The following is a 12,711-nucleotide window of genomic DNA, read 5'->3' on the forward strand; positions in this document are numbered from 1 at the left end:
GACATTTGTAATGCTCAGAAACACTACGATGTCCTCTGAAAAGCCTCCTGTGTCTCCGGCACAAGATAAGCACTTACCTGTGAGATGCAGTACATCAGACAAAAGATAAGGTGTCAATACTGCTGAACAGGGTGTCTCACAATTGGACCACCAATAACTCCTTGTGGAGTTTGTTGAGGAACTAAAAGCTTTTGGTTCATCTGCCAAATACTCAGGCTTTGAAGGGCCTATCAGTGCCAGGGCTTCCAGCACACAGTGCCACGGCTGGGCTTCCCCAGCCACCCTCGTGGAGTCCCTGCATTTCTCTGCCCAAGAGAGGATCTTTGGATGCCACACCTGATGTAGGGATGTACTTACTACGTACTGATGGACAGAAGGCTTTCACAGCTGGTAGAAGCAGACTAAAGGCACACATAAACAACTGCAAGTGTAACAAGATCTGCCACTTGTTTGCCCAAAGAAGGGAAAATAACACAAAACCCCAAAGCTCTAGGTGAATCCTTGTTATGTAGTGTCATCCTCACATGAAAGGGATGGTTTACAAAGTCTGTGATGGACAGGACAGTGAAGGTGTCAAAGACAGTGGAGAGCACCACAGTCCCTAACGTGACAGAAGTGGGCACTGCTGTGCCACACCTGGTGTCTGACGGCAGGGAGCATCTCAGAGCCCTGCACATGGCACACAGCTCCATGAAGCTCCTGCGGTGACGGGGAGCCTGCAGGACCCCACGCAGTGACAAATGTGATCACCCAGGTTGCTTTCATGGCAGCTGAAAAATTCCTGTGCTGTGCAGTAAGCAAATGTCCCCGGGTTTGCACAAGAGGCAAGGAGATTACTGACCGCTCGCACACGCTTAAGGCGCTCCTCCAATTTCTCCTCTGCTTCACGTTCCTTCTGTACTTCTTCCAAACGATTGATCAGTTCTGCAGCAAACTTTTCTGGTTCAACATGGATATCCTTTGGCATTCGATATGTACGCTGGAGGGAAGACACACCAGGGTTAGCAAAAGGTGCAAGAAAATCACACATTTATAGTGGAGGCACAAATAACTGGAAATGTCAATTGTCCCACTGGGCCCACGGAAGACAAGCTGGCAGAAACAGGGGTGAGGCTTGGGACAGACCAGATGGAAGCCCATGAGCCCCCTGTCTGGTACCAGCTCCATATACCCCCTCACATAGGAAAAGGTATCCTAGAGCCAAAAGCAGCAAGCTCTTATGGCATCAGACTCCATTTAGGGACATATGCACATGATAATCCTCAACATTAAAAAAGGTCAACATGAATATCTTGATCTCAAATGATAGGAAAAGGACAAACAGACAAACCTGTAAAAAAATCATTACTGTAGTGATGTTTTCATTTGGACAGAAAGGAGAACTCCAGCGTGTACATTTAGCTTACTGCAGGTGGACCAGCATAAGACTTAAAGACTTAAATCCAGCTGCTTTCAAGAAATTCTACTTTTCTTCACCTTCCAGGCACAGCTTCTGCTAAAACCTACCAGCCACGGAAGGCCACTGTTCTGTAAAGCATCCTCTCTTACCAGAGCCCAGAACGCATGATTGCATCTCATCTCTTCAGAGCTGGGCAATGACTGCTTGCTTTATGAACAACCTCACAAGCACAGAGATACCACTTTTCTGTCTGCCCTGTGTGAACTAATGAATAAACTTCAAGGGCACTCTCAGTTCCTTATGTTGAGTTACCCTGTGCCTAAATTCCTGAGCTCTGGGATAAGGAGCCTGTGTAGCAAAGTATCAAGCTGACAGCCATTGCATTTTTCTCCATCATTTTCATCTCTTATGCATTATTTTGCTACTCTGCTAGTAGAGGAAATGACAGCAGAGAAAAAACAATAATGTGGAGGAAAAATAGATGAAAAATTCAACATTATAAAAACTTGCAATTGAATACTTCAGTGCAGGATCAGAGATAAAACGAAATATGGATATACAAGAAAACTCACACCTAAAAATGCATCACCAGAAACAGATATCAAACTTGGAGTCCTCAAAAGAGGATTAGAGACCACCCAAATTTACCCTGAGCCAGCATGAGGACCAGGGCAGGAGGCTAAAATACCGCTTTGCCTCAGAACTAACAAAGCATGCAAATCCTTGTTTTCCTCTCTGCCAACTGCTGAATGGAAAGCAAGGGGAAGAAAAGTAAGGGCAACGAGGATCCCGCTTACTGCACTGTGAAGCTGGGGGTGTCTTCTGTGACACTCAGGTTCCAAGTTGCAATTTAAAGCACTAATTTTTTTGTTCACCGTGATCAAAACTCAGTCAACCCCGCCACCAAATCTGTTTCCACGCTTACTGCTATCAACAAGTGCAAGGGCAATGCACGGCTTCCCTCTGGAGGGACAGAAAGCTCAAGTTCTAGCATCTGGACCTTGTGTAGTACAGAAATGTGCCTGAATCACACATAATCACAGTGCTAGGACCTGACAGGGAGAGTCCCTTCCCTGTTATTCAGTGGGGAGCTGTCAGGACCCAAGTGATGCTTCCCCATTCCTCAATACCTGAGGAAGCACTGCCTAAGGGAGCCTGCTTCCATCAGACGGTGAGCCCCAAACCATGCAGCCCACCAATCTCAGATGCTATCACCAGCAGCTCCCCGTGAGGGAAACCTTTCTCTCACCTGCCAAGTCACAATGACTGTTCATTCCCTCCTGCCACCTCAGACACAGCAGCTCTCACTGTGGCTGTCTGTAGGATGGCAGCAGCAAGCCCTGCTCCGTTAGAAGCACGTCAGAAGCAGCAGCTTCCACAGAAAAGCAGAACCAGGAAAGAATCTCCCTTGATTTTCATAGCCTTTGATGCAATGCAATACCCCAAAATAAAATCTCTCCTGAGCACAGACTGCTGCAGCACTGGGTGCATAGGTTGAATTCTGCTAACCTGTGTGTTTGAGTCTTGGTGAAATAAGGTCCAGGCCCAGCAATGCTTAAGGAGCACAGCTCCAACTCATTATAATGAGTATCTGAAGACATTCAAGGTCACTAGTTTATCCAGGGAGCTTGAGAAAGGACCACTTTGGTATTTTATGTCATGCTTCAGCACATTTATCCACATTCTCTCAAAGCCTGGAAGGGACTGAACGAAAATAATTGTGTCTAAGAACCTTTACAGTGAACTTTTTTTCCTTTCTCTTTGATAAACTGCTGTATCTGCAAAACACACTACCTTGTCCTGCAGGCTTTCACTCAGCACAACAGCTCATGGAGGTCCCACATCAGCTTAGGTGATGTGAAGGATGCAGTCCCACCAGGGAGCTGTCCTTGCCCCTCTCCACCCAAGTTTAATTTACCTGAAATAAGCCTCACTTCACTATGAAGTGCACGCCATGTGCCAATGTTGTTCTAGCAGGCACCCATCATGGTGACCTGCAGAAAGCCAGCAAGCAGTGTGATGCTCTGAACATTCCCATGGCTCTGCTTTTATTCCTAACTCATACAATGAGCTAATCAGACGTCCCCCAAAACTAACAGTATTGGGAAAAAATAAATGCAAATTCCCTGTGCTGAAACAATACGGATCACAGCTGAGGACTCTGTCTCCTTGGACAGCAGGCATACACTGCATTGATCTGCTTCAAAAGCCTTACCACAACAAAGGATCTGAAACTTTTATCAAGCAACAGGCCTGACTTGGGAAAGGAGACACGCTCCTCTCCATGAAAACCCAGCCAGGCTGAGCCTGTGCCTGCAGGAGGACCCACTGGAGCCTCAGGACTTTGAACCTGCCTCTGACTCCCCGTAAGCACACAGAGCCCTGCCCAGGGAGCCATAAATAAGCTCTTTATTGTTCTAAAATCAGAAGGACTCCAAATGCCTTTGTTCCAAGTAAAGGGTGCAGCATTCTCCAAGAGCTGGCTGCTCCAACACCCGCTGTTTTTGGAGGATACAGCCCTCCAGTCTGGACCAGAATAAGATCTCTGGCCATTTTGGGTCAACAATCCAGAAAGGAAGCAGTTCTTTTTAAATAACTTTGTTTTATCTAATGCTTTATTTAATTGTCTATCTATTTTTATTTAATGCCACTAGTTCAGATGAGGTCTGTCCCGAACCAAACCACGCCGAGCTGGGGAGGTTACAGAGAACAATGGCTGGGAGGCTGAATGCCAGATGGGCTGGCAAGAAAGAAATAGCTTGAATTGTTCTGGATGAAGGAATCTTTCCTAGTGACAGCTGTCAGGGAGGATTTCTTGGGGCACCTATCATCAGAACACTGTCCTTTATCCTTGACACACCAACTGTCTGCAGCTCCGGTATCTTTGGGAAGAATCAGCAGAACACAGGAGGTACAGAAGCTCTCCAGTAGCCCCAGTTAGCACCTGCTGTCACATTGCCTCCATCTTTTCTTGGAGCTGATGGAGTAGGAGTTACACAGATTCTGCTCCGTGAGGTTGAGGCAGGTCTTGGCTTCTGATGGATTTCCCATTCTCAAACTGTGGTTTGAGGACCACGTTGTGCATCTGAACACAAAGGCATCTGAAATGTACACCCACACCCGTTCTGTCTAGTTATACCTCATACAGTGAAGTTGAACAGAATCTCAGGCAAGGAACCACACATTCATCTACAAAGTTAGAAGCCAGGACCTCTAATGTTGTGTGCTCTTTGTCATTACTCTGCCCTCCCTCACTCTTTCCTCCCTGCTGAGTTTTTGCCACCTCTTCAGCCTCATCACAGGGGCACTGGCTTTACTGTAATCTACATATGAAAAAGCTGAAAGGGAAGAATCTCACTGGGGCTTGCAGGTTTCTCCTTGGGAAGAATAAAATTCAATTGCACTGAGATGAAATAATTTTTCCAGTGTCATCACTGGGGAGAGGTCTTTAATCAGGGGAGAGATCTGACTAGGCCACAGAATTCAGTGATGGTAAATCTTGAATTTTGTTATACAGGCTTGATGCCACTGTGATGCTCAAGTCGCCAGTGTTTGATCAAAAGTCAGCTTTGGAGATGAAACAGAGATGGCTGGCCAGAGAACTCAAGAAGGCAGGAGCTTCTGAATCCCCATGTTTCCCAGCTCAATGTACTGCACTGTGATGTGTTCTTAAAGGACAAAAGGTCCCTACCAGAAACATTTGTGGCAGAGCTTATGAATAGCTGGATTTCAGCATCTACTCCAGCATCACCTCTGGGCGTGAAGCACCCTTCTGGGTGCTCTTCCCTTTTCCTCTCTTTGCAGGGCAATACTGCAATGTGCTGCAGCTTCCCTGATTGTGGGGCAGGACAGGAAGGCTCCCACCAGATGAACAATCTAGAGCAAGAACATCGCAAACTGGTTTACCTGTGCAGGAAAACAAACAAAAAAAGGAATCCCAAGTCTTCATGCTTGAGGTTGGATTCTCCTGACTTTGCCCAGGAGAAAAGGCTATCTACCACCCTGACCAGGGAACTGATGAATGCCAGAGCCAGGGTAAATACAGTACAGCAGCACAGGAAAGACTCCATGTTCTCTGGGCTTTTACCCCTCTTCCTTTGGCACCTTGCCTGCCTTTTTCTTCCTTGCTGCTCCAAGACTTTGCTCAAATCCAAGAGCAAGGAAGAAAAACCACAAGAAAAGCAACATGCGCCCACTGTGCAATAGGTTCCTGGGAGAGGCACAAAGCAAAGGTCTTGCTAGAAACCCTCACCCACTGCATTCCTGGGCAGAGAGTCATTTCAGAAAACACAGCTTTTCCAAACTTTGAGAGTTTTTAAGTACGGAATATGAAGAACACAGCCATCCACTCACTAAGATCTCCAGCTGCGCAGGGAGGAATCCTACATGACTAACACATGTCTTCTCTGTTCGGAGGCCGCATGGCTGCAGGCAATCTCCTATGAACAACAGTTTATAGCTTCTAGACCTAAGCAGTATGCTGCTATTAAAAGCAATATTAAGTCCGTTCAGAATTTTGCATAATAGCCCCATAACTCATTTGAAAAGGAACACTAAGGTCTCTGACTGACTTCTAAAATGACTTTCTGAAGGTTCTCTACCATCAGCAGGAAAACATGACATGCATTCTGCAAGCAGATTCTGCAGTATGGATTCTCGCTATACTGGTTAGATGGAGTCCATACAGACCTTCACCCAAAGACTACAATTTAGTCACTGCTTCATGCCTGAAGTCTTGCTAACCCCCAGGTCCAGGCAGCCCACAGAGTCTGCTCAGCCACGGGCTGCACAATATCCGAACCGCTGGGTTTAGAAAGCAACATTTGAAGAAACATTTGCATGGCTCTTTGCTAATTGGCCACGTTTAATTCAATAAACTTGCTGTTAGAGGTATTTTAAAACACCAACTTCATAACATTTCACTGGTGTTGTCAAAACATATTGTCTAATTACCATCTCCTTTCTTGGCTGATTGATAAGCGAGGGCAGAGCAGTGCCTCTCTGAAGTCGATGCCAATTCCATGTCAGTAATTGGCTGGCGGGAGGTGCCAGAGTGTCTGAACTAAACTTTTATTCCCTGCAGAAAGACTAGAACTGACTTGACTTCTCAGTCCTCCGCTCCCATATAAATATGCACCAAGATGCTTTTTTCCCTGGGACTTAAAATTACAGCACAGAATCTAACGTGAACACCGAATGTTTCACAGAGAAATCCTTGTGAAGCGTATGTATGTACTTTAGAAGGAATATGTAATTCTAGAAGAGCGTGCAGATAAGTAGGATAATATATAAATTTATAAGCAGCAGGTGGCCAATTTAAACCTTGTTTTCCCCCTCCTCCCCTTTTAACTGGTTCCCAAAAAGGTCGATAAAATTTAATGCTAAGTAAAACTAATTAGCCTGCAAGGAACTGCTGCTGGAATGACACTTATTCATTTTAACAAAAGAAATGTTTGGCAGATGGAAGTTCATTAAAGCACAGCTCACTATACATATTTAATGCTCCATACTCCGAGCTTATAACCTGCAGTTCATTGAGGCACTGCCAGTGCACACATCAACAGAAAGCCACTATTATTTTTATCCAAAAGGTAAAGCTGCTGACAAGCTTTGAAGTCAGGGAATATTCACTCAGTAGTTCCCACTGTTCAGTAACAGCAACAACAACAACAACAAAAATAAAGGCCGAGCTTTCAAACTTCCACTCTAACAAAGCAATGCTTACAGTAAAAATGGCATCAAGTGAAAGAAAGAGGCACCCAGCCAGCCTTTTCAAGAGCGGCCACACTGCGAGAGCAGCTGAGTGAAAGGAGAGGTGGCTGAGCAAGGATGGCTGGTGAGCGCCCACAGCCAGGGCTCCTATTGTCAGCCCGCTGATCAAAGCACAGGAGACCCTCTTAAATATAAGGAAAATAATCTAATTTTAAAGAGAAAGAAAAAAACAACAAAGAGTGGTGTTCTCTTTTTTTTTTTCCCCCCTTTTTCTAATCACATTAAAACAAGGGTGTCTTTCTGCTTGCGCGGGCTTTGAGCAAGCAGGATGAGAACAGCTGTGTTAAGTTTGAAGGCACTTCTGGAGAAAGCAGATGGAGGGCTTTCTTTTTTTCCTCTCCAATTTGTTTTGTGCTGGAGTCCAGCTGTCCAAAGGGGAAAGAAGCACCTTTATTCCCTGCTAAATATTAAATGTCACCTGTAACTTCTCACAGAAAGAAAATAATAAGCAGAGCTGCAGATGGTGCTGCAGAGCCCTAACAGTTATTCTCATCCTCCTAAAGCTGTTGCTTACCTGAAATAACTGGGGATCTTATTTACAGCTGAACCTTCCTTGCTTCCCCACCTTGCACTGCCAGGCAGGCTTTGCAGAGACCTCAAGAGCGTATCAGGGCTCCCTTTTGCTGCCCATTGCAAAATTATTGCTTGGAATTCCTTCATTTTTCCCCAGCTGACCTTGGCTGAGAGCTGCATCAGCCTTTGTGCCCTGCAGCATCCTCTACCTCCCAGTCATTCCCAGCTCTCCCAGAGTCATGTCAACTCCCTGCAAGCAGCCACCCCAGCCTGCCTGTGGTTCCATTCTTCTCCTGGAGAAACAACTGACTGCAGACAGAGCTCTATGAAAAATGTTGTGTTTTGGGCACCCCTGGATGGCTGAGTTTGGCAGAAGGCTACCAAACCTTCCTTCCCCTCCCACACTCTTTTCATCACCACGATTTCCATTCCCAAATGAGTGCAGTGCGACAGAAGGTTAAACTGACACTTGAGCAAGCAGAGCAATGCAAGCTAGAGATCTCACATATTTTGCATATTTACCTCTGCAGAAGGAGACAGAGCTACTTACAGGAATGTGAGGTAGTGGCACACGTCCATTTGCTTTGGCACTTTCCTGCATCTCTCTGCGATGCTGTTTCCGGAGTCTGTACGGTGGGATCCCATCTCTGCCAGAACAAAGCAACAACATGCCCTGCTTTAGTGCCTTTCATGAGCTGGTCTTCATCATGCAATATTTACTAAAGCCCTGCTGCCACAGAATGGCAGGTAGGAAACTTCTTATGCTTGAGGAAGGGCAGGTGAAGGAGGGCATGAGGGATAGTGCTGGGGACTCGGGTAGCACTTGCCAGGAGCAGAGCAAGGCAGGACTCCCGGATGAGTGCAGGGCTCCTGCAAGCACTGCCATGGGCAGCAGGCAGGAGGAGGACCTGGACTGCATCCTGGCACCTTTATAGTTGGCTCCTTTCTATGAGAGAGGTGGTGGCCTCCAGCTGTGCTGGTGAAGCTCAGGTTAGGTATTAGGAATCATTCCTTCTCAGAAAGAGAGGTGATGCAGTGGCACTGCTGCCCAGGGAGGTGGGGAAGTCACCGTGCATGGAGGTGTTCCAGAACTGTGGGGATGTGGCACTGAGCACGTGATCAATGGGCACGGTGGGGTTGGACCTGGGGACCTTTCACCTGGACCTTTCCACCTTAACGATTCTATGTGTCATGGTCATAAAGGAGGTTGGAGGAAGGGAGGAGGGCCCTGGACAGCAGCACGCAGGCCCTGCTCAGCTCCATGCCCTTGCTGGAGGAGCGGCTGTGGGCTCCGTGGGGAAACTGACCTTTGTAGCAGCGAGCCCTGCTCCATGAAGGCCAGCAGCTGGGCTGGCTTCCAGCAGTGTGTGCTGAGAGGGCTCCCAGCTGCCGGTGTTGGGTGAAGCAGTACTGGTGGCAAAGCAGCACTGACCAAGCACGGCTTCAGGGGAAAAAAAAAGAAGCGCATTTTTTGTTTTCACCATTGAAACCTTCATGGGATGAGAGGAATGCATCTGAAGTGGAGCTCAGTTATGAGATAAGGAAATGGCTCACAACCTAATGAAGCGGGGTTATGCTGGGAAAAATCAGCTAGTGCAAGACCAAATGCTACCCTAGAGCTTGGCAATTTGGAATGCTCCTCTTTTAATTTGCAGCTTTTGCTTATTCAACGACTGCAATGCCACAGAGCATTCAAAATTAAACACGTTAAAACAAAATAAAACCTATGATTAACGACAAGTGCTTTTGCGCAGGAAGACAAATGACCAAAGAGAAAATGAGCTGGGCTAATTGCAGCCCTGGCTGCTGGTCTCAGGTAATGCAGGAGGAGGAAGAGCACATCTCGGAGCATCACCTCCGCTGCGCCCCGTCAATGACACGGCACGGAGAAGAGCAATTTTCTGGAGCGTTGCTATAACAACGGGCGATGGTGATAGCTTTCATTAGAAAGCTTCATTTTCTTTAATGATGAACCTCCATTTGAGGAATAACTGAGAGTGGCGATGGTTAAGCAGCTCCACTGCACCGAGGCACAGTTTTTTCCAGAACGGATGGGAACAAAAGGAGTGTGGAGTTACACCAGCTGAGCCTTTGCTGTGCCATGACACGAGCCACTGCTGGTCAGAATCAATAAACAACATTTCAGCCACACAACCCAGGGCACGGACACAGCTCACCCAGCGCAGCCGCACGGACCCTCAGGGAAGGGCAGCATTGTATCAGAAGGTGCAATTTTTCTTTCTTTCCTTTTCTTTTTTTGCCTTTTTCTCCCTCTCTTTCTTTTTTTTAATTCTCCCCAGCAGCAGTCCCAGCGGAAAGAGCGACTTTTGTTCAGAGCACAGTAGCGAAAGGCTGATAATGGCCTCTAATCTATCCGGCTTCAAACACATGTTCAGCCCTGCTGTGCTGCCTTTGATGTCATTTTAACTAGATTCCCCAATGCCACCTCTGAACTTGGAACATTCCTTCGTTCAATGTACTGTGCCAACTCAACCAGAGGAAGCAAATTCAAAGATAAGCACTTTAATTTTATCCCAACAAAACCTTATTCAATAGATGGGGGGAAAGCAAGGAAAAGCAATACCGTACTTTTGTTTTCCTTTTGTCAGGTAGCTTACTTTGAGATATTTTCAATAGATAGAGAAATAATATATATATACTTATATATATAAAAATCACAACTTTTTTAGAGCACGTCTACTTTTAAAAGAAAACTTTCCCAAGCTGTTTTCACTTGTTTCATCATGTGATTTTCGGTAGCAGCAGAAAGCTCTGTGCTAACATGCAGTGGGAGGAATAAGAGTGTTTCTATAACTCAAGCAGTGACCATCAATTTGTTTGCTATCCTAGAAATGCAGTGGCTGCCTCTCCTCTCTGAACCAACACGCAGGAGCAGGATGGACAGAGGATTTGCTGGTGCTGTGCGGTGGGACATCATTCACCAGCGCTTTCTTTACTGCTCTCCAAGTCCAACCACTGCCTTATCAAGTTGGAAATCCTCGTTTTGGATGTCTTACATTAAAAAGCTGTTAATATAGCAGAACTCAAGGTCATCCTGGATCACTGACTGCAGGAAAGACAGAATGCAAACCTGCAGAGAAGCTGATGTTTGCTACCAATTACTGTTATTAAAGTACCACTGTCACCGAGGGACCTTTCTCACATCAAAAAGCACAACGGGAAAACCACCAGGCACTCTAGCCAAAGAGCAGTCATTGAAGGAATAGCACTTCATCTGCAAGGTTCTGAAAGAGTAACCACCATCCCATAATGTTCCAGGACACTGCCATGCTTATCTGGGGCAGAGTGGGCAGAAGCCAGGAGCAAGGGCTGCTGCGGTACCTGGCAGGTGAAGCCTGGATCCCAGCAAGGTGACACCCAAAGAAGGGCGTGCTGTTAGTTAGCTGGACTTCAACACTGGCCTGAAGTAAGAGACCTTACCTCTTACTTACTGCCCTAAGCTCTTGCAGAAATAAAGAGCTGTACTGACCTGAGGCTCTTCTGTGTCTGAACTGGAACACCATGTGGCAATTTAATGCACTTCAGCTTCTGCCAGTTGAGTTCACACCTGGAGGTGCCTTAATGTCCCTTGAGTACCTGCTGTGACAGCCCCTCTCATCCAGAAGATGCATTTGGAAAGGGTCCTGTCCTTGCCTCTGCCCCAGCTCAGAAGTCCAGAGAGCATCACTCAGGTTTTTGCTAGCAGTTTTCTACAGCAGCCCATGCAGCATATGGGGAACTCACACTTCCAAAACCCATTTTGCCGTGATCAGTAGGATATCAAAGCTTGGAAGGGAGCTGCTGGCAACCACAACACACCAAAGCAAAGGAACGCACAGTGCTTGGCATGCATCAGCCTTCTCCTCTGCCCTGACCCGGCTAGCAGTGGAAGATCACACCCAGGCTGCAGGCCATGCCCTCTGTGCTGCCCCAATCTACTGTTAGCACACCAGGCTGCCCCTCAATGATCCCAGGTCTGCATCGTCATTGACCAGACATGTTCTCTTCTGATGTCGGGTCACAGAGGCTCTCACTTGGGATCACACACCATCCACACACCGCCTCTGAGCACAAGCTAGATTTCTTCATTATTGAGCTTGACTGCTATATGTAAACAGCATACATAGAGAAGAAGCTTGCTCATCATCAAATGAAGCTTTTATTGCCGTTTTCCTTAGAGGAGACCTAAATTCAAAGCACCACGACATGCAAGTCTTGTCAAGCAGCAGGAGTCCCCTCTCTAACTTGAATCTGGTTGTTCTTCATTTCTGCTGCCTTGAGCAATTCTGCAAAAATTCCTTTGAAACTCAGAAGGCAGACAGGTTCAGCAATATTATGTGAAACTGTTACAAAATTTGGTAATGAAGGGAAAGTATTCAATGCAGACAGTCTTTGTAAATCAAAAATCAAGGCCATATGTCCAGAACCCTAATTTGAGGATAAATCTGCATGCGTTCAGTTTGAAATGCACAAAAGGATCATAGATACACCCTTATGATTTTTGAGACTTACTTAAAAGGAACCACTGTGTGATTGGGCTAGTTATTAGCAGAAGGCAGGATATGTATTTGTGATAATTAAAGTCCTAGAAGCAGCCTATGGTGGGCGCAGAAGGGATAAAATGCCTTAAGGAAGAAGGAACAAAGAATAAAGAGGCACGGGATGGTTAAGCAGAAATTATTCTGCCTGTGAGAGAAAGAAATTATGGCTACTGAAAGAAAAATTAGGAGGGTGAAAAGCTTGGGCATAAATGATCACAACCTATAGCAGGTATAACTATTAGTGCAACCCCATGATCCCAGTGGGCCAGTGGAAAAGGAAGTGCTAAAAGCTAATTAGTTTTGAAGAGCTCTCACATCTGTCTCTTCTGATAACAAAGTTCCACGACCCCTGCTAGCTTCAGAGTAGTCCTCCAAATAAATTAATGACTAAGAAGAATCACAGAGGTATGTGACGAGACAGCTGCACTGACTCTTCAAATTAGTGGTCCTCTACAGTTTTCTGTCCCAGTGGTGCTCTTTGCCTCC

General features: G+C 46.3%; 1 protein-coding gene across 1 annotated transcript in view; it reads right to left on the reverse strand.

Annotated features, from left to right (window-relative positions):
• AXIN1 (axin 1) overlaps positions 1–12,711 on the reverse strand; it is a gene marked incomplete at both ends in the record, with an annotated part of 66,098 nt that overhangs the window by 14,343 nt on the left and 39,044 nt on the right. The window contains 2 exons of the mRNA XM_079542693.1: positions 842–979; positions 8,235–8,331. Of these exons, the coding sequence (XP_079398819.1) occupies positions 842–979; positions 8,235–8,331 (235 nt within the window). The remainder of the gene's footprint in view (positions 1–841; positions 980–8,234; positions 8,332–12,711) is intronic.

The sequence above is a fragment of the Tetrao urogallus genome, assembly GCF_951394365.1.
Source record: "Tetrao urogallus genome assembly, chromosome: 15".
NCBI classification, from domain to species: Eukaryota; Metazoa; Chordata; class Aves; order Galliformes; family Phasianidae; genus Tetrao; species Tetrao urogallus.